The sequence below is a fragment of the Sinocyclocheilus rhinocerous genome, unplaced genomic scaffold, assembly GCF_001515625.1.
Source record: "Sinocyclocheilus rhinocerous isolate Xijiao unplaced genomic scaffold, SAMN03320098_v1.1 scaffold2647, whole genome shotgun sequence".
NCBI lineage: Eukaryota > Metazoa > Chordata > Actinopteri > Cypriniformes > Cyprinidae > Sinocyclocheilus > Sinocyclocheilus rhinocerous.
Genome location: NW_015639108.1, coordinates 608,192 through 629,284, shown reverse-complemented (window position 1 = coordinate 629,284; position 21,093 = coordinate 608,192). Strand labels below are relative to the sequence as shown.

Below are 21,093 nucleotides of genomic sequence, written 5' to 3'. Positions count from 1 at the left end.
TTTATTTTATTTGTGTCTTTACTATATTTTATTTATTTGTGCTGTTGCTTCTAGTTAGATAGATTATTCTTATTTTCTTTATTTTTATTTAACAGTATAGTTTAGTTTCCTAAACATAGCACCATCGATATGGGGGGAACCATACCGAAACCGTGACTCTAAAACCGTGATACAAACCGTACCGTGAGTAAGTTGAACCGTTCCACCCCTAGTCCGAAACCTAGTGATCTGCCTACCTAGACTGTTTAGTTCTAAAATTCTGACCCAAAGACGCTGCTTCATAAGGCGTCACGGGCTAGGAACCTATCGGTCATGGCAGAGGCGCTCGCGCACGGTGCAGATGTCAACTCCGTCAGTGAGGAGGATGAAAGCAAGAGTCCATTAATACAAGCCGTCGCAGGGGTGAGACTTCCTACACCGAACAAAATTTGGTGTAGGATTTACTTTGAAACCATTTTCCATTAAATTGCTTAAAAATAAACGAGAAATTTGGAAGCAGAAAGACTGAAATACTATTTTCTTATAAAACATACTCTGTTTTAATTTAATCTTTTTTTTGCAGTGTATACTTCATGTACTGCTAGTAGAGTAAATTTACGGTGTTTACTTTATTCAGTGTTTCTAGTAGGGCTGTCAAAAAAAAATTTTGAATTTCGAATGTTAAAATAAAAATCCATATTCGAATGCAAAAACGTTGCATTCGAATTTTAGGTGTGCGCTAAGGAGGCAGCTTTATCAGTGGCGCACGAGATGCGATGACGATGTAAGTGTCGTTGCATTTTAATGTTTTTGTTAGCCTATCCAGTTGAAGCCACTAGATGCGGCGCTGCTGCGTTGTTAATTACAAATATTGCGGGGAAAAAGGAACATAAATGTGGAGAAGATCTTCTTTACGTCAAAACTGAAACCAAGCCGTTCACACAGAACACATATTTCACGCATTTTCTAGAGGAACATCTATCACCGTTGCACTCGCATCTCACACAAAAGAGCCGCATGTTTAGAAAGCCAAGTAAAATTAATGCAAGTTCAACTTTGAAAAAACATATATTGAGACTTTATGGCAGGTTTTTTTCAACCGTGAGTAAGTTGAACCGTTCCACCCCTAGTCCGAAACCTAGTGATCTGCCTACCTAGACTGTTTAGTTCTAAAATTCATTGCCAAACAGCAGGGAGTAAAACTCACTGCCACAATTCTAAGGGATTGCTAGAATATTAATATGCAGCTGTTGAGGCACCTTTATACTTCAAGTGGAATCAAAGAACGAACTGGTGTGATGTAATTTCCAACAAAATCAGGCCAGACTCATTTTTTTGGAGTTGGTTTTGGGTGTTCGAAACAGCTTTCCAAAGAGAACCTTCTGGAAAAGTTCTGGCTGGTAAACACCTTTGATTTACCATTGCTCTTTGGCGATTACTGGGGCTCCACCTACTTTGATGTGGAATCTTATATGGTTCATTTCTTCTGTTCAGTTCGTCGAGGTCAGATGCGAGTAAAAACATGAACACACTGGAGAGCTGCAGTATAGTAGAAATTTAAGTTGTAATTCTAATCAACTTTTTCTTGTTTGATACTGTAAAGCTGCTTTAAAGCAATCTGTTGTAAAATAGTACCAGATAAACAAACATGACTTGACTTGACCGGATTGCCAAAGTCCTGCAGACAGACACTGCTGTTTTCTCACCCCTGTCATTTTTGTTTTGTGTTTATTTTGTTATTGAGAGAAAAGTGTACAGCTCATATTCACATATTCATCTAAATGCTGCTCCCAGCAGCGTGGAAGGCATTGCTAACAGTATAGCACTGCTCAGGTGTTTCAAACGTCTTTTTAACCCTAAACAAAGAACTTTTACAGACCCTTTAGGGTGTTTAGGTTGTTAGGTAATTGGATGGTTGCTAGGGTGTTTTTGCTAGCTGCTAGATGGTTGCTAACTGATCCATGTGAAAACATTTCACCTTCTTTGAGATAAGACTTAGGTCTCTGTTTCAATGTAAAAGCATAGCACATTAGCGAAATTTCAACTTTCAACTTCATTTAAATGGACTGTTTCACCCAAAATTTGTGTGAGGGATTGTTTGTTTACGAGAGTGCCGGGTTGTTAGCTTAGCCACATGCTAACATCAAACTGTATCGTCAATCTGTGAGGCAAATTTGTCCAAACCTCAGTAATTTGCAGATCTACCTCTGAATAACTCATCATTTAACCCTTTGTGTACTGCATGCGTGTGCCCACAGACAGGTGTGTTTGTTCCTGAAGCGAGGAGCCTCTCAGATGGAGGTCGATGAGGACGGGCAGGACCCTCTCAGTATCGCTGTTCAGGCAGCCAACGCAGACATCGTCACATTGTGAGTCAGGAACTTCACTTCCCTTTGTAGATTCTCCCCGAGTGTCACTGCACATGAAACAATGCTTGTGTTCTCTCTCTCGGTCAGATTGCGGTTAGCCCGGATGAATGAGGAGATGCGAGAAGCGGACGGGCCCTTCGGACAGCCAGGTCAATACCCCAGCAGCAGTCCCACAGAGCAGCAGTACAGAAAGTGTATTCAGGAGTTTATCTGCCTCTCGATTGACGAATGCTAGGGAGCGCTGTTGAGTGCTGACACACTGTGGGTAGAACTACCTAAGTTTGTAGCCATTAGCAGGAATAGCTTTAGCAAGGATCGAGTGCTATCTTCAACCGCATTTTAAATTCGAATATAATTCGAATTTTTATAATATTTAAGTACATTTGAATTTCGTTTTTCAGCCATTTTGACAGCCCTAGTTTCTACTAATGTTTGATATCTCTCGTCTCTCTCATAGGGCTCTCTGATAGCCTGTGAGTTCCTGCTGCAGAATGGAGCAGATGTCAATCAGAGGGACATACGAGGACGGGCACCTCTGCACCACGCCACGTGCCTGGGTCACACGGGGTAAGAAATGACTCACAGCTGTGGCAAACCACACATAAAAGTTCTGGTCCGAAATAGGTGTGGAAACAGCAGTAGTCCCACAGAGCAGCAGTATAGAAAGTGTATTCAGGAGTTTATCTGCCTCTCGATTGACGAATGCTAGGGGGCGCTGTTGAGTGCTGACACACTGTGGGTAGAACTATCTTAAGTTTGTAGCCCTTAGCAGGAATAGCTTTAGCAAGGATCGAGTGCTATCTTCAACCTCCTCCCCACCTGACCGATTAGTTTACACATTGTGTTCGTATGTATGTATGTGGTTAACACAAAATATTGAAATGGAACGGCTATTTACAGTATGCGACGGCTAGAGCGCTGTTTTGAATTGTGTATCATTCAAACGCGACGTTAATCATGATCAATTGATGGATTAACAGCCTAATCGAATTTGTTTCGAATGAATTCGAATTCATTAGCAATTCAAAACAGCATTTCACAGTGTTATTGAGTCATTATGTGTAAAATATGACTGTGCGCACTTTTCCTACCGACAGTATTTGTTTTGTTTTGTTTTTTTTACAACTGAATTCTTGTAAATGTTGTTTGTTGTGTTTTTAATTTATGTTCCGTCCTGAGGATTAGTGCAATGATAACTGGAATACGGAAAAACCGTATCCATGTAAATTTTCTCGTTTAGTAAAGAAAGAAGGCATTTACGTTTGACTAACTAGACTTTTTTTGTTTGTCTTTTACATTTCAAAAACACATCGGACTCCCCTCATATGCTAATAAAACGGGTGTTTTGGCCCCTTTAAGAGATGTCAGCTATTCTAAGTTATTTATAGAACTTATAGCAACCGTCTGTTTTATATATTTGTACTTGTATTGCCAAGCTCCCAAATGACTGTCATATGATTTCTTTAAGTGAAATGCTTGTCTATCGCAGTCTGTCTGTAGAAGCAGTCAGCATTTGCATGCGTTTACTCGCTCGCATACCAAGGCAAAGTGCCTGTCTGCATTAGCAAGCATGGTTCCTTATTTTAGCCACCTGATTCTGTCATTATGTAAAAATGCATGACCACAGAAGACATCTGCGCCGTGTTTTTTGCCCACGTTTGGTTCAGATGATCCCAGTTCTAAGAGTACGCCATCAGAATCCTGTCTCTCTTTCTAATGCCTGAAAAAAATGCATCCGAATATGTCTACTTCCATACTATATAGTAGGTGAAAAACCGTATGAGATCTGAGTAGTATATATTCATAGCATTAATAAAACAGTCGAAAAGTTGACCTACTAGCGGGATAATTGCAAGATTCTGAAGTGCGCATCTGATGGACACTTTACTATCCCATGAGGCCAGTGAAGTGACACAACTGACACTGTAGGTCACATAACGCGGATGTAGTACGTATTACACACATTCATACTTTTTTAACAGTCACGAAGCAAGTTGCAAACCAAATTTAGTACTACAGTGTTCGATTTTGGATACCGCACTTTTCTTAAGCAGTTAGCACTATGCTAAGTAGGCTAAGCTGTTAGCTTTCCAAGTATAGGCTAACAGAAATAAAGAATATGACCATTTTTACTTCAGTAATTAAATATAAAAATTAGAAGACATTCATTAACATTTTAATGATTAAGACTACAAAGGATTTCTAATCGGGCAATGAATATAGTACCCATAACAAATTGTCTCAGCTAAAGGAATAACTTTGGGGAGTAAGGGGGATAGGATTCTGTGTGACACCGCCATCTGTGGGTGGAATTTTGCAAGTAAAGGTGAAATATGTAAAAATAATAATAATAATATTGGCCGTTTCAAACCAAACACGTCTGCAATTGGTCAACAAATAAATAGTCCCGCCCCCACACTTATGCTATTGGTTGAGCCACTGTTGCTATGTCAGGCAGGTCGGATGCTCAAACAGAGCAATGTTTCATAGATTGATCGAGTGTTTATGCTTTTCGGGGGATTCAACCTACAAATGGTTTACTTAGTTTCTTCATATTAAGCTGACATAGAAAAATATTCAAACATTGAAAACAAAACTACACACTTCACCTTTAAACAGGTAGGCTACAAAGCAAAGAATAGCTTTTCAGTGCAAATTTTCATCTCAATCAAAATGTGCTTGGAGAAAGGAAAATGTAATTGTACATCTTCAGTTGTTGTTTTACAGAAACATTCGGTCAGCTGAAATTTAGCTTTTAATATCTGAAAATAGAGACAGTGTATAGAATAGATAGTCGCCAACGAGGGACCAGTTCAGTCGTTGTGTCTGGATGTGTTTTTAACAAAGTTGAACTGAAAAATGCTTCTGTGCTGTGAATATGCTTTGACCTTTGAACTGTTCTCAACTGCTTGCTCTCTCTCTCTCTCTCTTCGTTGAGCTGTGGTTCTTGCATTCGGACCTTTAACTCGTTTTCTCTTGCAACATTCGGTACAATCTGTTTTCACACTGTTAGATGACATTCTGTGTTTGGAGACATTCTTGTATTGTTATTGTTTGTACGACAGAAATCTATAAAAAGAAGCTTGTCTTTTGAAACACTGACAAACAATAAAACAGACAAAGTCTTGAGCTGGTATGTCTGCTCTGCTCTTTCTCTCTTGCGACACGCTCTGCATCAGTCTGAGATTCCTTACCAACAGCTGTGTGTGTTTAAGGAATTTCGAAGGCTTTTGCAGACCGTGAAGTGTGGGGGTGAGGGTTTTTTTTCACCCATAATGCAGTTTTCCCATATAAGAGATGATTTCTGTGTTTATTGTAATTTATATTGTGATGGCAACATTGTCTTACTAGGTATTATTCCTCTTTTAGAACCCAGTATACCTGCGAGTCCATTGAGGGTAAAGCGCAAGAGTTCACGAGTGAGTGATGTTACAGACTGTTCACTACTGGGTTCGGGTCTTTCACTTGTAATGGTGGTTACTTTACGGGTCTCTTACTTTAAAAGGTGACTGTGCTTATACTTGTGTGCTAATAAGTGATTGACTCAATAAATCTTGAAAAATGCTGCTCATCAATAAGGCCTCAGAGGAAACCTTATTTTTTCTCACTTTTTCTCTTCACAAAATCACATTGGGTAGTTGACAAATTTCCTATAATTTTTCAACAACTTTAGTTTCAAATTTACACTTTATATGCGTTTATACACCATCTATCAAACATTTGGGGTAGGTAATATTTTTAAAAACATTTTTGAAAGAAATCTCTTATGCTCACCAAGGCTGCACTTATTTATCAAAAATACTGTAATATTTTGAAATATAAAATTTTTGTGATGGCATTACTCCAGTCTTCAGAGTCACATGATCCTTCAGAATCATTATAATGTGCTGATTTGCTGCTCAAGAAACATTTATTGTTATTATCAATGTTTAAAACTTTTTTTTCAGATTCTATGATTAACAAAGTAAAAAAAAAAAAAAAAGGATTTATTTGATAGAATTTGAAAACTTTAGATGCAAATTTAATGCATCAAGTATTAATTAATTGCAAGTATTAATTTATTTAAAAACATTACTGTCCCCAAACTGTTGCATGGTTCTGTATGTATATTCTATATTACACACATTGCACTTATGACTAATAATAATTAGTAAGTTAAATTGTATATTTTAAATTCTGTTACTGGACACTATTTCTTTTCAAATGTTTACTTTAAATATAAATATTCCATATAGTCTCATAATATAAGGATTTATAAAAAAAAATTTTTAAATAGTTTAAAATAGTTTTAGATTAAGTATGATATGTCACATGGCAAAACTACTGTCACTTCTCAACATCTCATGTCAACTGCCCAATTACTGATTTTTTTTATTATTATGGGGAAGTTTTGCAGTGTGCTGGGGATATCATATGAAATTATATTACACTACATTACAATATATTCTATTATTTCAATAATAATAAGTCACGTCCTGGTGTTCCTGCAGGGCAATAGCAACAGAACAGGAACTTGACTGGTGAATACTTGAAGTCTGCTAACTTGTTTCACTTTGCAGGCGTCACCACGTGCACTGTCATCTTTCGGGAGTTTCCGCACATGGCTTTACACGCCTCCAAAACACGAACCAGCTGTCCTGCTTAAACCAGACGCCCTCAGAGACTCTAGCAGGACATGAAGGACTGTGATGAAGATTCTATTCATCTCAAAGAATAATATATGACAATATTTAAAGAAGAACTTGGGGATGGTGTTCGGTTTTAACAACATGGATTGATTGGTTTTTAGATTTGGTCCTTTCCTAAGCCTAAGTTTTTATAGTTCTTTTATGTTATTTTAAAAGTTGTCATCCCTTGTGTGATCTGGGCAGAGTTAAGCAGCTTTGATTCCCAGGGTTTGGTTTCCAGGATTTGCTTCCCATAATTAAAGAGAGATTTATTCAGAATTCTTGATCTGTGAATTTTAACTATGTGAATAAAAAGTCTAATTCACATGGCACCATTCTGTAATTCATCTATGAGGACAGTGACATCTAGTGAGCTTAAGATACACAGGACTGGATCAAATAGTTCAATAATTATGTTCTTGAAGGATAACTTAGATTTTGATATCAACAATTTGAATATACACTGGCAGTGATTTTGGTTTTAGAAATATTACTTTCTGCAACAACTTTGCGACTTCAACCATCAAGATTTGAGAAAACATCCAAAATAATGTTCAAGGAAGAATTTGAATTTTTGATTATCAATTTTTAGAATTTGACCATCTAATTTTTTCAACTTTATTCAAAAGTTCAATTTTTGGACCTTTCAATGGCCTAATTTTAAAGACCCCATTCAATGGCTTGAGCCATTTCATTTTCTTTCCCATGTTGTGGTAAGTTGGGGCAGGACATTTTGCTTATATAGCAAATGCTGTCTTGTTTTATAATAGGTAGAGACCCCTCATTTGAGATTTTGCTTCCTAAAATGATGGTTGGTTTATCCTAGAAAATTACCGGTTATTGTCAGAAGGGTTTTTGAAAGGCTTTTGGCATTAGACAAACCTGAACCTGCTTTCAGTCAATTCTGAAAAGTCCTGCAGTCACAAGTTAACGTAGTGACTTAAGAGAAAGGGAAAATGAAGGTAACATAACTTCTGTCTGCTGTCACTTTTGATTTAATAAGGAGTGGTAGTAAGCTAACAATTGACTGAAAGCAGGTTTTCTCGCAAAACGTTCCCGTTCCCCTGTGAAACTTTGCTTTTCTCGTTAAAAAATGTTGAGTTCCCCCCGAGAAACTTTTGATTTCTTTAGAAAAACGTGCGTTCTCTTGCAAAACGTTCCCGTTCCCCTGTGAAACTTTGCATTGCCTTGTAAAAAAATGTCTAGTTCCCTGAGAACCTTTGATTTCTTTAGAAAAGCATGCGTTTTCTCGCAAAACCTTTCCGGTCCCCTGTGAAACTTTACATTGTCTTGTAAAAAATGTGAATGTAAGCATATTTACAAGGATAAAGTGTGTCATTAAATATGTTGTCAAAAATAAAATAAAAAAACTTCAGACAATCAAATAAGTGACATTTTATGTGTAATCTAAATCACTTTTGTTTTAATGTGCAAATGTGTGCATATTTAAGTTTTTTTTTCCCTAAAAAAGCAATAATATTTGGTATATTTTCATATGGCAAGCCTTCCCTCTGATAAAAAGTAAGGAAAATGTTAGCTTACTACCACTCCTTATTAAATCAAAAGTGACAGCAGACAGAAGTTATGTTACCTTCATTTTCCCTTTCTCTTAAGTCACTACGTTAACTTGTGACTGCAGGACTTTTCAGAATTGACTGAAAGCAGGTTCACACATGAAACTGAGCCATTTACAGATATTCACCTGAGACTGGACACACACTCTTCACACCTTCATCTGTTCTGAATTCACTCAAGCGGTGAGTATGGGATGCATTCAAGTGCATTTTAATACGTTACGTAAAAAGTGTCTTTTATTCATATGTATCATAACACAAAATAAAACCGCACATCCTGTCAAATGTATTGTAATTATTACCTATTATGTTCCCCTGAGAAAATGTGTTTTCTCACAAAATTGTTGAGTTCCTCCCTAAGAAAATTAGCTTTCTTTAGAAAAACATATGCGTTCTCTAGCAAAACTATTCCATTTTCTCGTAAAAAAAATGTGTTTCGTTCCCCCAAGAAACCTCGTTTTCTTTAGAAAAATGTGCATTTTTCTCGCAAAACTATTTCGTTCAATTTCGTTCAAAACTCTCGCAAAACTATTTCGTTCAATGGAGAAACTTTGCGTTCTCTAGCAAAACATTTGCGTTCCCTTGTGAAACTTTGCGTTTTCTCATAAAAAAAAAATGTTGCGTTCCCCCCGAGAAACTTTGCTGCTTTAGAAAAATATGTTTCTTTCGCAAAACTGTTTAGTTCAACGGAAAAACTTTGCGTTCTCTCGCAAAACGTTCCCGTTCCCCTGTGAAACTTTGCATTGCCTTGTAAAAAAATGTCTAGTTCCCTGAGAAACTTTGATTTCTTTAGAAAAACATGCGTTCTCTCGCAAAACGTTCCCGTTCCCCTGTGAAACTTTGCGTTTTCTCATAAAAAATGTCTAGTTCCCCGAGAAACTTTGCTTCTTTAGAAAAATAAGTTTATTCTTTCTTTTTCATAGCACTGGTTATGTAAGTGGACTTCAAAAACATGGTTTAAACTCTTGAAAATGACTTCCTCTAAATTAAAATATCTTATTTTTCTTATAGCTGTTGGCTAAACAAGTCAACACCATTAAACCACATTGGCCTAAAGTCAGACAAGAGTCTATTAAGGTACATTTTCATGTCATCATGCATGTATGTAATATTTATATAGAGAGACATAATGTCTGGTAATGATGTTTTGTAAGCTATTTTTATATCAGTATTTCCGTATTAAATTGGTATTATGTAAATGAACATGCTTAAAGAACATCCAAATAAATAATTAGATTAGTGATTCGTTATAAAAATGCCAAGGGTGTCTACTATCTTCCATTACAGTGTGAAGTGAGACCGTGTGAGTCAATATGCGTTTCCAATAGTAACGGGAAACACTTTGAGCAGCGCCATCTGATCTCACGCGTAAGCCGTGTGCGCATGCGCAGTGCAGCGTTCAGATTCTGGAGGAGCTCTCGGTTCCTGCTTTCTCCGCACGTACGGGAGGAGCGGGGACCACCGCCCAGTCCATCCCCCACTCGGCCCCCACCACCAAAAGCAGCAGCTCCAACGGGGAAGGGGACTACCAGCTGGTCCAGCACGAGATCCTCTGCTCCGTCTCCAACAGCTACGAAGTTCTTGAGTTTCTCGGTCGGGGCACGTTTGGGCAGGTGGCCAAGTGCTGGAAAAGAGGAACTAATGAGATTGTGGCCATCAAGATCCTGAAGAACCATCCGTCATATGCACGTCAGGGACAGATCGAGGTATGTTATGATAGTATCTACGTTTCTGGGTTATTGTTTTCCAATCTCGGGTTATCACCTTATCAAGATTTCACGGGGTTTCATTTCCGCCTAATTTTGCTGCAGAGACTGCAACTGGCATGCCTTTTTTTTTTTTTCTTACTAAACTAAATATGACTTTGCCTGTGTTCCCCCTCAAGCTAATAGGGTTAATAAGTAAATGACATTATGCTCATTTTGTCCTATCTGTCGGTTAATTTATTCAGGGATATGAAAGTTTTAATTACGTGCAGTGACTTGAATACAGTTATTCTATAATGAGCCTGTTGTTTTAATTTCTGAATTAAATTCACTGTGAGATTATTTATTTGGAATGGGCATAAAGGGAAAAAACTCTTAAAGGATGTCCTTAAAGGGTTAGTTCATCCCTAAATAAAAAATTCACCATTCACCCACCCTCATGTCGTTCCAAACCCAGAAGAAATTCGTTCATCTTTGGAACACAAATGACAATATTTTTAATAAAATCTGAGAGATTTCTGTCCTTCCACTGAAGGCCTGTTCACCCAAAACTCTTAACGCTTCAAAATTTTCATAAAGAGATCCACAAAATTAATCCATATGAACTGAGAGGTTTAAAGGCACAATATGTAAGATTTTTTTATTACAATATCCAAAAACTACTAGAACAGTGTTATATATTTTGCTGACTTGTGTACTTACATTATCCAGGGTGGCATAATAAAAGCTCCGCTGCTTTCGAGCCGTATGTCACTCTCGGCTCTCATTAGCAATTGCTTCAGCTGCCTCGTTTCGCTTTGACGGCTTTCTGCCTCACTCTGCTTCATACTACAATGTTAGTAAATCTTTAATACATTAGCTCGTCCATGAACATGATTTCTATTATAACAGAACTTTCAAACGTGTCTAGTATGATTAAACAGCGCTGCTTTACCCCACATACGCACGACCGGGAGCAGCGGACGCGCTAAAGTGTGGCATAATATAAAGCTATAATAAAACGCAGTCACGGCGTCATCAAACTACACCTTTGTTTGTTTTGAATGCGTGCCCTCTAGCGTTGAAAACGTGCGTATTGTACCTTTTAATACAATATTTAATTTAGGCTTTTATTCACGTATAAACATTGATCAGCGAACATGAACTGAAGCTCAGCCGTACTTATGTGACGCGTGAGAATGAACCTCATTGGTAGTCAAGGGTCAAACAAACATGTTTGAGCTTCTGTGACCAAATTTGAATGTTGTAAACATTGTTATTCTCAATGACCAATGTTTATATGTGAATAAAAGCATTTAATTAAATGTGTTAATCATATAAAGCAGTCGTGTCTCTTCAGAAGACTTGGATTAAACCACTCAATTCATATGGGTTTGTTTTATGAACATTTTGGGTGAACAGACTTTCAGTGGAGGGACAGAAATCTCTCAGATTTGATTAAAAATATCTTCATTTGTGTTCCAAAGATGAATGAATTTCTTATGGGTTTAGAACGACATGAGGGTGAGTGAATGATGACCGTTTTCATTTTGGGGTGAACTAACCCTATAATTAGTTTGGCAAAATGTATTACTATTAAAACCTTAAACTTGATATTAAACTGTTTACCGCATTTGAAAAACATCCGTCCACCAAATTAATGGCGTATTGTGTAACCAACATGCAGAAAAACCCCCAAAATGGGACATATGATAGAGGGGGCCTCTGCAGGCGCTTTTGACTAAAGGTGTGGTCACAAAGGCGAAATTTTGCATGCAAAAAAAAGGTCAGCTGTCTATTGTCAATAGTGTAGATGCATGAAACACAGCTCTCTTTCAAACCAAGAAGCTTCTGTTGGTCAGTGCAACAAATTTATGCAACCAATTGAACCATTGTGAAATTTGCATAGGGAATTATTTTGCCCTCATGCAAAATTCCCTGTTAAAATGACTGGATTTCACCAGCAAAAATTCACAGGCCAACAGTAAATGTGACCACACAGTTGTCAAGGACAGATATGATATATCAGACAAAGAAAAGTTAATTGAGGTTGTAAAATTTCATGTGATCAACAGATTATTCAAATTCATATGAAGCCAACGTGAATACAAAGATAACTTTCTATAAACCTGGCACAACTAAATGAAGAGATTGTTTCCCATTTTCTTTATTGTGGACACTCTTATTTGTAATTGACCCTTAATATCTCTTCTAGGTGAGCATATTGAACCGGCTCAGCGCGGAGAATGCTGACGAGTTCAACTTCGTCCGCTCCTACGAGTGTTTCCAGCAAAAGGGCCACACGTGCTTGGTGTTTGAAATGCTCGAGCAGAACCTTTACGACTTCCTGAAGCACAGTAAGTTCAGCCCACTGCCCCTGAGGCACATCCGCCCCATCCTGCAGCAGGTGGCCACGGCCCTGATGAAGCTGAAGAGCCTGGGTCTCATCCACGCCGATCTGAAGCCTGAGAACATCATGCTGGTGGACCCCATCCGGCAGCCCTACAGAGTAAAGGTCATTGACTTCGGGTCAGCCAGTCACGTCTCCAAAGCCGTCTGCTCGACTTACCTCCAGTCTCGCTACTACAGGTGAGCGATTATCTGTAATTGTGCATGTTTATTGATCACACATCCCTTCAGTAGAGATTATGATGTTGTAATAATCACCCGATCGACTCCTAAACACGTTTATAAAAGAAAAAAGGAGCCTACGTGCATAGATTATGATATTGAAGTGTATTTTTCTTCTGCTTTCTATCCTCAGAGCCCCTGAGATCATCCTTGGTCTGCCGTTCTGTGAAGCCATTGACATGTGGTCACTGGGCTGTGTGATTGCAGAGCTCTTTCTGGGCTGGCCGCTATATCCAGGAGCTTCAGAATATGACCAGGTCACACATGTTATCTTATTGTTATTATCAGAAAAAATATTAGCTCTCAACCTTCTCAGTTCCATCTCAATTGTCATTTAAAGGAGATCTACAACTGTGTATTTTCTATACTTGTTGCCTTAGTGTTTGTGTCTGTGGCACTTCATGCAAGCGCTATATGTTCTGATCAAGTAATTCTTTTATATATAAAGATGCCTCCTTTCTGTGCAAATGAGGCTCATTGTAAAATGCACTGTATTCATGTTGAGTCGCAGCAGTGTGGCAATATTGTACAGTCCTTTTGATTGGTTGTAGGCTTTATTGATCTGCGCTTTATGCACCTGCGTGTTTGAGAGGGGAAAAAAAGCATTATTTGTGGCTCATGTTAAAAACTGAGGTGCGTAAGTTCAGATCAGTGAGGCCTGAGATCAGTCATTTACAAAAAGTAGTCCAACATCTTTGCTAATTGAAATAAAACAAGATTGAATCCAATATTTGGTAATCATAAAGTCTAACAACAATTGTATTCACAGTTTTTGTAGGCCAGCCATTTCTGACCAGGAACACCACAAAAAATCCAAAAAAAGTACAATGCTTTTTTGAGGCAGTTGTTATCCTGTGTGAGCAAACTCGGTAGGTTTTAGTCCAGTGTGACAACATTAGCATTTGCGGAAAAAAAAGATCTAGACAAGGCAGATTGTGTGACATGTACAGTCTTTCATGCCAGACTGTAAGATAAATTGTAGCCAAGACATCTAGCCATGATTCAGCATTGACAGCCGGTCACACATCGGACGCGTCATTCTGCACTCGCGTTCTCAAGTTTAAGGCGGTAGTCCAAAACAGAGCATCGAATCATCGCCAAGACCATTAATTGGCCATCTGTGAACATGTCACACTAGGCAATCAAAGACTGAATGATTTTACCCTACAACAGCAGAAATCATTTATGGTCCCAGAAATTTACCCCAAATCCTCCTAGTCTTTGTACTAACTTTGACCTTTCCCGATTTCCCCCCTCCAGATTCGGTACATTTCTCAGACACAGGGATTGCCTCCTGAGTATCTCTTGAGTGCTGGCACAAAGACAAGCCGCTTCTTCAACAGAGGACCAGACTCCAGCTACCCACTGTGGAGATTAAAAGTCAGTACCCATACTGTAGGGAGTTAAAAACATAAGCAACTTTTTGCTGAATGACTGAATAGTTTCTTATTCAAACAAGGCTGGTTAATATTGAACTAGACTAAGACTTGTGTATTTTTCTAGACCCCATCTGAGCATGAGGCCGAAATGGGCATCAAGTCAAAAGAAGCGAGAAAATACATCTTCAATTGTTTAGACGACATGATGCAGGTAATTAGAAATACATGCATAGGATGGAACGTGTCATTAGTTTAATAGATTAGTCTAACTTTTTCTGATTGGTTTCCAGGTCAATCTGCCTACTCATTTAGAAGGGACGGACATGTTGGTGGAGAAGGTGGACCGTCGGGAGTTGATTGACCTGCTGAAGAGGATGCTGAGACTGGACGCTGATAAAAGAATTATGCCCACAAAGACCCTGGCACATCCGTTTGTGACCATGAGCCACCTGCTGAACTTCCCACACAGCTCACAGTACGTCCTTTCGAAGACATGGACTTCTAGCACTGGTTAATTTGAAGAAATGTGTTTTAAACTTGTTCTCATATCCTATATTTTTGTAGTGTGAAGTCGTGTTTCCAGAACATGGATATCTGCAAGAGAAGGAACAGTAGCTTTGACAGTGGGAAAGCCCTGTTTGCTGCTAACGCTGTTCCTGGAACTGCAGGAAACCTGACTGTGACCTTCAGCAGCCAGCTGAACCAGCACAGCCAGGTGAGGGGAAACCCACCTGGTTAAAAATACACATGCAATAAGGATTTCCATCAGTCTTTAACGTTGTTGTAAATGTTCTCAGGTTCCATCCGCTGGTGGAGCTGTTCCTCTCCTTAACTACCAACCGGCACTTTACCAGCAGGCGACCATAAACATCCCAGGCCTGGCCCAACCCAGCATCCCCCTGCAGACCCGCCCCACTCAGCTGTGTGCTCAGAACGAACCTTTCCAGCAAACCCTCATCGTCTGCCCCCCCACCACAATCCAAGGTGAGCAGGGTGCATTGTGGGTGATTTATGTCCCTTCGATAAGCCAGACTCCATCCATTTGTAGTTAAAACATTGGATTTTCTTGATGAATATCCTGTCTCAGAGACGTCACATGGTGGAATTAAACTGGGACGCAAGCAGTTAATTTTGGACTTATTTGGTATTTTATTTGGTTAAATGGTCCTAAATATTAAGATGCTCATTTCAGGCTACATACAGAGTTTTGAAAGTGCTTGACTTTTAACCCCTGTCTTTTAAGGTTAGAACTTTTTCTTGAATTTTGATATTGGCCTTGAAAAGGCTTTATTCTTTCTTATCCAGTGTAATTAAAAAAAGGGAAGAAAAGAAAACAAATTTATGAAAAATAACCCTTATTAAAGATTGAGTCATGGCTCATTTGTGTACAATTTTAAGACTCATTTTGATATTGCGCAAGCACATAGAAGTGATAATTGACACCCAAAAATTGCATTTGCACATCCTGTCTTCAACAGTCACGAAAATAATTTATGGATTTAATTGTCACTTAATCTACCAATGTTTTTGCTGCTGACCTTCGATAATTTAACCACAAATGACTTAAGTTAAGCATCACGTCTATTTCATTTTTATTTGCTAGAATTACCAAGTTTCTTTTCCTGTGTTCTGTTCTTGCGTTCATGTTGCGCCCTCTACTCTTCAGCCTTGAATTTGTATTTCTTTTAGCTTGAGTCATTCAGAATTTCAGAAGGATGTTTTACGATTGATTATTCATTTGATACAATAATGCAAGGCTTCCCCATCCTTGAAAAACACTCTGAAAAATTTGTACAGACACTGTCTTTTGTTTTTTTTTCTTGAAGGCCTTCCGTCTTCTAATAAAAGCTCTAGCTATCCTGTCAGGATGGAGAACGGTGTTCCTGTTGTCCAGCAGAACCAGACCACGCAACCCCTTCAGATTCAACCCAGCATGCTGACGCAGGTAAGACATACAGCACATTGTTTGTGAAACGGTGGCATAATATCTAACGCTGACGTTCCATCACTGCAATCTGATGAACTGCTAATTTATCCAGTTGAGTTGGAGAGGAAACGTCAGTCCTTAAAGTCTGCATGGACACCTGTTCGGCTGCTGGCAAGTGCCTGTAAATGGCACGTGAGATCACAGCCTTGTACCCCTGACCTGAGTCGGACCTTTTGTCTAATCTTTCCGTGCTTTTTGCCCCTTTCCCTCCATGGTGCCCCTCCTCCATAGGGCTCCTGTACGCCTCTGATGGTGGCCACGCTGCACCCCCACACAGCGGGAGTGGCATCCCAGTACCCGCTGCCCCTGGCACTGGGCTGTGGGGCAGGAAGGCCTGCCCTACTGGAGCAGACAGCCACAGTGCTGGTAAAGAGAGACCCACCCAGCGCTCTACCACTAACATCATCATTTCTCATTGACCCTATCCCTCTCTTGGGCTCTTTCCAAAATCTTGCTTAAATGCATCTTTCTTTCTAATCCTACTCTCATTCTGGTCTCTCTATATTATAGACCATATCTTTTATTTCTTTCGGATCACTCTTTGATCTTTTTTTATCCCTCTTTGTTATTTACTTATGTCTCTTTGATAATTCTGGATCCTCTATGATCTCTTGTTGATCTTTACTAATCTCTTTTTGATCTTTATCTTTTTTCGACCTATCTTTGATCATTCGGGATCCTCTTTAATCTCTAGTTGATTGTTACTGATCTTTTGTTGTTCTTTGATCTTTTGTTGTTGTCTTCTGTTTGTTTGTTTTTTCAGTGACACTTTGATCTTTAGTCCAATCACCCATCTTTTTTTCTGATCTCGCTTTGATCATTCTGGATCCTCTTTGAGCTTTACTGACCTTTTTGGCATATTTTTCTTTCAATTAAATTTTTATTTATTTTCCCGATCTCTGTTTTTATTTCTGACCCCTATAATTTTTCTTTGAGTTTTTCCTCTATTTCTTTTTTTCAGCTCTTCCTTTTTTTTAATCACCCCTTCTGTATTTCTAGTCTATTCCTTTATCTATCTTTCTGATCTCTCTCTCTCTCTCTCTCTCTCTATTTATTTCTAATCTTTTTCTGCTCATTTTCCCTTTCTTTTCCTTCTCAGTCCCTCCCTCATCATTCTTTCTCAGTGCAGGTCTGCTATCCTCTCCCTCTCATAGCCATGTCTGTCCGCAGGTACTCTAGTGCTGCCCATACTGGCATGGCAGATCTTTTGGCCAGTTTTGCTCTGTGGAAACGCTGATTGTTTTCTGACTATTTAACAGCCATGATTTTTCCCAGCAGGTTGCCGGACTACTCTTTCCTGCCCCCATCTTTAATTTTTAATGCTCGTGTATGATTTATGCATGCTGTGCTTGTCTTGGCTTTTAAAATCATACGAAATGGCTGCGCTACATCTAAAGCCGTCTAATGCTCCGGGAGAGAATTGCATATTTTTTTTTGTGCATTGATGGATTATTTTATTCATTTAGTAGTATTTTCTGCAGTGCTGTGATGTCACATCAGCATGTTAGTTGAAGTTCTTGATCATTCTGGCATGGCACAAATGTTTAATTCAGAATTAAATGGCCATATATGCATCATTGTCACTCATTGTGTGGTGCAGGTTTGGTCATAGCTGTTTTTACCTAAGATTCATTTGCCAGTGAAACTTATTTCAAATTTGATTGACAATCAGTTGTACACTATGTACAAGTGTTTAAGCATTTTTCCAAGTGCCAGTGTCACTAAGGCAAATATTTTGTCATCCTCCAGCAGGCCTGGCCAGCGGGAACCCAGCAGATCCTCATACCCTCCGCGTGGCAGCAGGTGCCTGGCATGACCATCCACAACTCCAGCCACCAGCCCGTAGTGACCGAACCGCCTCTGGAGACCCTACTGTCCGAGAACTCTACACAGCAAACTTCAAGCTGGAGGTGAATGTTTAGGAAGAACCGTAAACTTTCATTATAGTATGGTAGATGTTTGAATGTGCTCAATACTGATTGGATGGTTGTTTCCTGCAGGGCTTCTCGGAGCGGTCAGCACAATGGCGTCGTCCAGCAGAACCCACACATCCTCGGCGGCCTCAATCTTACTCAGTCTCTCAGTCGAGGAACGTCCACAGTCACACGGTCTCAGAACAAGAGGAGCAGGGTCTGTTGTGACACTGGCAGCAGGTATTGGGCCATTTACTTTTGACACTCAAATATTTCAATGGTATGTTAATTTAGTTTTATTATTCCGAACAGTTTTTTTTTGCTTTGTGTGCTTGAACTATTTAAAAAAAATAAAATCAAATAACATGATTTGATACACTAATGCGAGGATGTACATTAGGTGTCCAGATGCTTTTTGAGGGTGAAAAATCTTTAGATTTACTGTCTGTCTATTTCTGTATTCACAGCAGTGCTCTGGTGGGCTCTCAGTCATTCAGTGCTATTCTCACTCAGCCCATCATTATCTCCGACACCCCGAGTCCTGCTGTCAGTGTCATCACCATACATAGTGACTCTGAAGATGAGGACGAGAGGAAGTTCCACCCTGCTAGGTGAGTGAGCTTACTACCTGGTATGATCGCCATGTTTTCACATACACAACAAAAAGTTTGAGGTCGGTAAGATTTCCATAAATAATACTTTTATTCCGCAAGGATGCCATAAATTGATCAAAAGTGACTGCCTAGACATTTTATAATGTTACAAAAATGTATATTTCATTAAACTGTTCATTAAACTTTATATTTTTCAAAGAATCCTGGAAAAAAAAAAAAGAAGATATATCCCAGTTTTCACAAAAATATGAATCAGCGCAACTGTTTTCAACACTGATCATCAAAAATGTTTCTCGAGCAGCAAATTAGCGTATTCGATTTCTGAACGATCATGTGACACGGGAGTAACGATGCTGAAAATTCAGCTTGGCATCACAGGATCACAAAAATATGAATCAGCGCAACTGTTTTCAACACTGATCATCAAAAATGTTTCTCGAGCAGCAAATTAGCGTATTAGATTTCTGAACGATCATGTGACACGGGAGTAACGATGCTGAAAATTCAGCTTGGCATCACAGGAAAAAAATTATTTTAAAATATATTAAAATAAAAAATGGTTATTTTAAATTATGTAATATTTCACCATATTTCTGATATACTGTATTTTTTGGTGAGCAGAAGAGACTTCTTTCAGAAACATCTTTTCAACCTCAAACTTTTGAATGGGAATGTATGCATTAATGCAAAACAAGTTATAGTCTGACAATGTCTCTTTTCACAATGTAAAGTAGCTCCATATTTCTGTAAACCACACTGAAGTCTGAACTGAAGTCTGGCAATAAGAATGTAGTGTTAATTATAAAACCAATATATAATTTTTCCATATTTAAGTCATTTCATCCATGTGAAATTCCACAGATGTTCCCTAAAAATCTACTTTTTTTTGCCACAGGACTAATGTGATCAGCTGTCTGACCGTTCACGATTCGGACTCCTCCACCGCCAGTCCTCTGACTCCCAAACCCCAGAACAGTCACGCGGGGGTCCAGTCCTCACGACTGTCCAAATCCCTGGCAGTGGTGGCTCCATCTGTGAAAGCACAGCCTGTGGAAAACCCGATATCAGCCAAAATCCCATCGGCTGTAGGCGAGTATTAGCTGTGGTCCCATTTGTATTCGCTGTAGCTTGGTCAACAGTTCTTTATAAAAGCATTCGTCACGTTTGTTTTAGGTCTTGCACAGCATTACTACATGAAGCCTAAGAGAGCCGCCGCAACAAGGCAGCCGAGCAGCTCAGGAGAGCGCGTCACTGACCACCAGCAGGAGCCCAGCAGATCTCAACCACTCAACCTCAGTCAGGTGACCGCTTCTGTCGATGCTCCGCGCCGCAGTGTATCGTAAAGAACGTGTGGTTCAGTTTCTGTTTTCCTTTTTCCAGACCACTGTCTCCTCGTCCCAAGAACCATCCGGTGGCTCATCCTCCCTGCGCCGACAGCACACATACCCGCCTGCCTCTGAACCCTGATTGCACAAGTACATCACAGAGACGTCTATTTGACATCTGCAAGAAGTATTTATTTTTAGTGTTTGCTTATCTGCAATAGGTCTATAGGACGTTTCCTATCAGATGTCAGAATGTATTGTTGCCAACTTAGCAATTTTGTTGCTAAATTTAGCAACTTTTCAGACTACCCTAGCAACCTTTTCTTCCAAAAGCACCTAGCAACAAATTAAGCTATTTTAAAATTTTATTTGGCTACTTTTAGCAACTTTTGATAAGTTACTCAAACAATAAAAATTTGCCCCACTTCCAGACAGTCCAGTTGGTTTTGGATGATCCTGAATTGAAACATCCAAGGGAACAGCTTCAGCTTAAAGTCTGAGCACGGACATGACAATACTGAACACCAAGATGAAACTACATTCCCTCGCAGGAGAAAAGAAATCGTCTGATTGCCATGTGTTACAGCAGCATTTCAGAGAAATTATTGACAATGAACCCTGATTGCACAAGTACATCACAGAGACGTCTATTTGACATCTGCAAGAAGTATTTCTTTTTAGTGTTTGCTTATCTGCAATAGGTCTATAGGACGTTTCCTATCAGATGTCAGAATGTATTGTTGCCAACTTAGCAATTTTGTTGCTAAATTTAGCAACTTTTCAGACTACCCTAGCAACCTTTTCTTCCAAAAGCACCTAGCAACAAATTAAGCTATTTTAAAATTTTATTTGGCTACTTTTAGCAACTTTTGATAAGTTACTCAAACAATAAAAAGGCACACATTTTCCATCCAAATTACACAAAAAGAGGAAACCACAGATGCCTAGCAGTACACACATCACGTGAATT

At 39.1% G+C, this 21,093-nt stretch overlaps 2 protein-coding genes across 4 annotated transcripts in view; both read left to right on the top strand.

Annotated features, from left to right (window-relative positions):
- Positions 1-2,952, top strand: part of LOC107751006 (arf-GAP with coiled-coil, ANK repeat and PH domain-containing protein 3-like) — an 83,003-nt gene extending 80,051 nt beyond the window's left edge. The window contains exons 22-23 of one of the 3 annotated variants that reach the window (XM_016566578.1): positions 265-402; positions 2,806-2,952. In XM_016566578.1, the coding sequence (XP_016422064.1) occupies positions 265-402; positions 2,806-2,919 (252 nt within the window). In that variant the 3' untranslated portion in view covers positions 2,920-2,952. The remainder of the gene's footprint in view (positions 1-264; positions 403-2,805) is intronic. The other 2 variants (XM_016566577.1, XM_016566579.1) reach the window with 2 other exon arrangements.
- A 5,019-nt stretch (positions 2,953-7,971) lies between these two features.
- On the top strand, positions 7,972-20,265 carry LOC107751020 (homeodomain-interacting protein kinase 1-like). The gene is made up of 19 exons (XM_016566592.1): positions 7,972-7,977; positions 9,601-9,666; positions 9,877-9,882; positions 9,981-10,295; positions 12,490-12,863; positions 13,039-13,162; positions 14,166-14,285; positions 14,409-14,495; positions 14,575-14,759; positions 14,849-14,999; positions 15,082-15,268; positions 16,111-16,229; positions 16,503-16,637; positions 18,021-18,181; positions 18,272-18,424; positions 18,652-18,795; positions 19,694-19,887; positions 19,972-20,099; positions 20,179-20,265. The coding sequence occupies exons 1-19, from the start codon at positions 7,972-7,974 to the stop codon at positions 20,263-20,265; spliced, it is 2,742 nt and encodes a 913-aa protein (XP_016422078.1).
- The last annotated feature ends 828 nt before the right edge of the window (positions 20,266-21,093 follow it).